This window comes from Pygoscelis adeliae, unplaced genomic scaffold (genome assembly GCF_000699105.1).
Source record: "Pygoscelis adeliae isolate BGI_AS28 unplaced genomic scaffold, ASM69910v1 Scaffold114, whole genome shotgun sequence".
Lineage (NCBI taxonomy): Eukaryota > Metazoa > Chordata > Aves > Sphenisciformes > Spheniscidae > Pygoscelis > Pygoscelis adeliae.
The window spans coordinates 5,038,014-5,038,789 of NW_008824587.1; the positions used below are offsets into that span (position 1 = coordinate 5,038,014).

The following is a 776-nucleotide window of genomic DNA, read 5'->3' on the forward strand; positions in this document are numbered from 1 at the left end:
CTCCCCTTCCGCCCCAGATCTTCCTCATCAATCTGGTGCGGAGGCCAGACCGGCGTCGGCGGATGCTGGCGTCCCTGCGGGAGCTGGAGATCGCCCCGCGGGTGGTGGATGCCGTGGATGGGAGGTGACCGTGGGGGGACGCATCCCTACTCTGCCAGCCCCCCCGATGTCACCCTGGGGAGGGGACGGGGGGTGGCTGGGAGGGACGCCTTGCTGATGCAGCCCCTTGCCTTGCAGCACCCTCAACAGCAGCGACATCAAGGTGCTGGGCGTGGACCTGCTCCCTGGGTACTACGACCCCTTCTCCGGCCGCACGCTCACCAAGGGCGAGGTCGGCTGCTTCCTCAGCCACTACCATGTCTGGAAGGAGGTACGGGGCCGTGGGGGCCATGGGGTCCCAAGCATGGGGCAGGGACCCTGTGAGCATCACCAGGTCTCTGGAGGACCTGGGGAGAGGGGTGTCCTGCAGGACATGCAGGACATGCAGCTGCCCCATGGTGAGGAGTGGACCCAGTAGGGCCCAGCGCGGTGCTGGGACGGGTTTGCACCTCTGCCCCCTCCCTGCAGATCGTGTCCCGGGGGCTGGAGCGGTCAGTGGTCTTCGAGGACGACGTGCGCTTCGAGGCCGCCTTCCCGGCGCGGCTGCAGCGGCTGATGGAGGAGCTGGAGGGGGCGCAGTGTGACTGGGACCTCATGTAGGTGCTGGGGCCAGGGGGACGTGGGGTGGGGGCCCCTGGGGCTGGCCCTCACGGCTCCCCCGGCGCCCCCCGCCCCAC

The 776-nt window shown here is 69.7% G+C and overlaps 1 protein-coding gene across 1 annotated transcript in view; it reads left to right on the forward strand.

Annotated features, from left to right (window-relative positions):
• The window catches only part of CERCAM (cerebral endothelial cell adhesion molecule), a 4,461-nt gene that overhangs the window by 1,168 nt on the left and 2,517 nt on the right, over positions 1-776 (forward strand). The window contains exons 6-8 of the mRNA XM_009322207.1: positions 18-124; positions 238-370; positions 568-695. Of these exons, the coding sequence (XP_009320482.1) occupies positions 18-124; positions 238-370; positions 568-695 (368 nt within the window). The remainder of the gene's footprint in view (positions 1-17; positions 125-237; positions 371-567; positions 696-776) is intronic.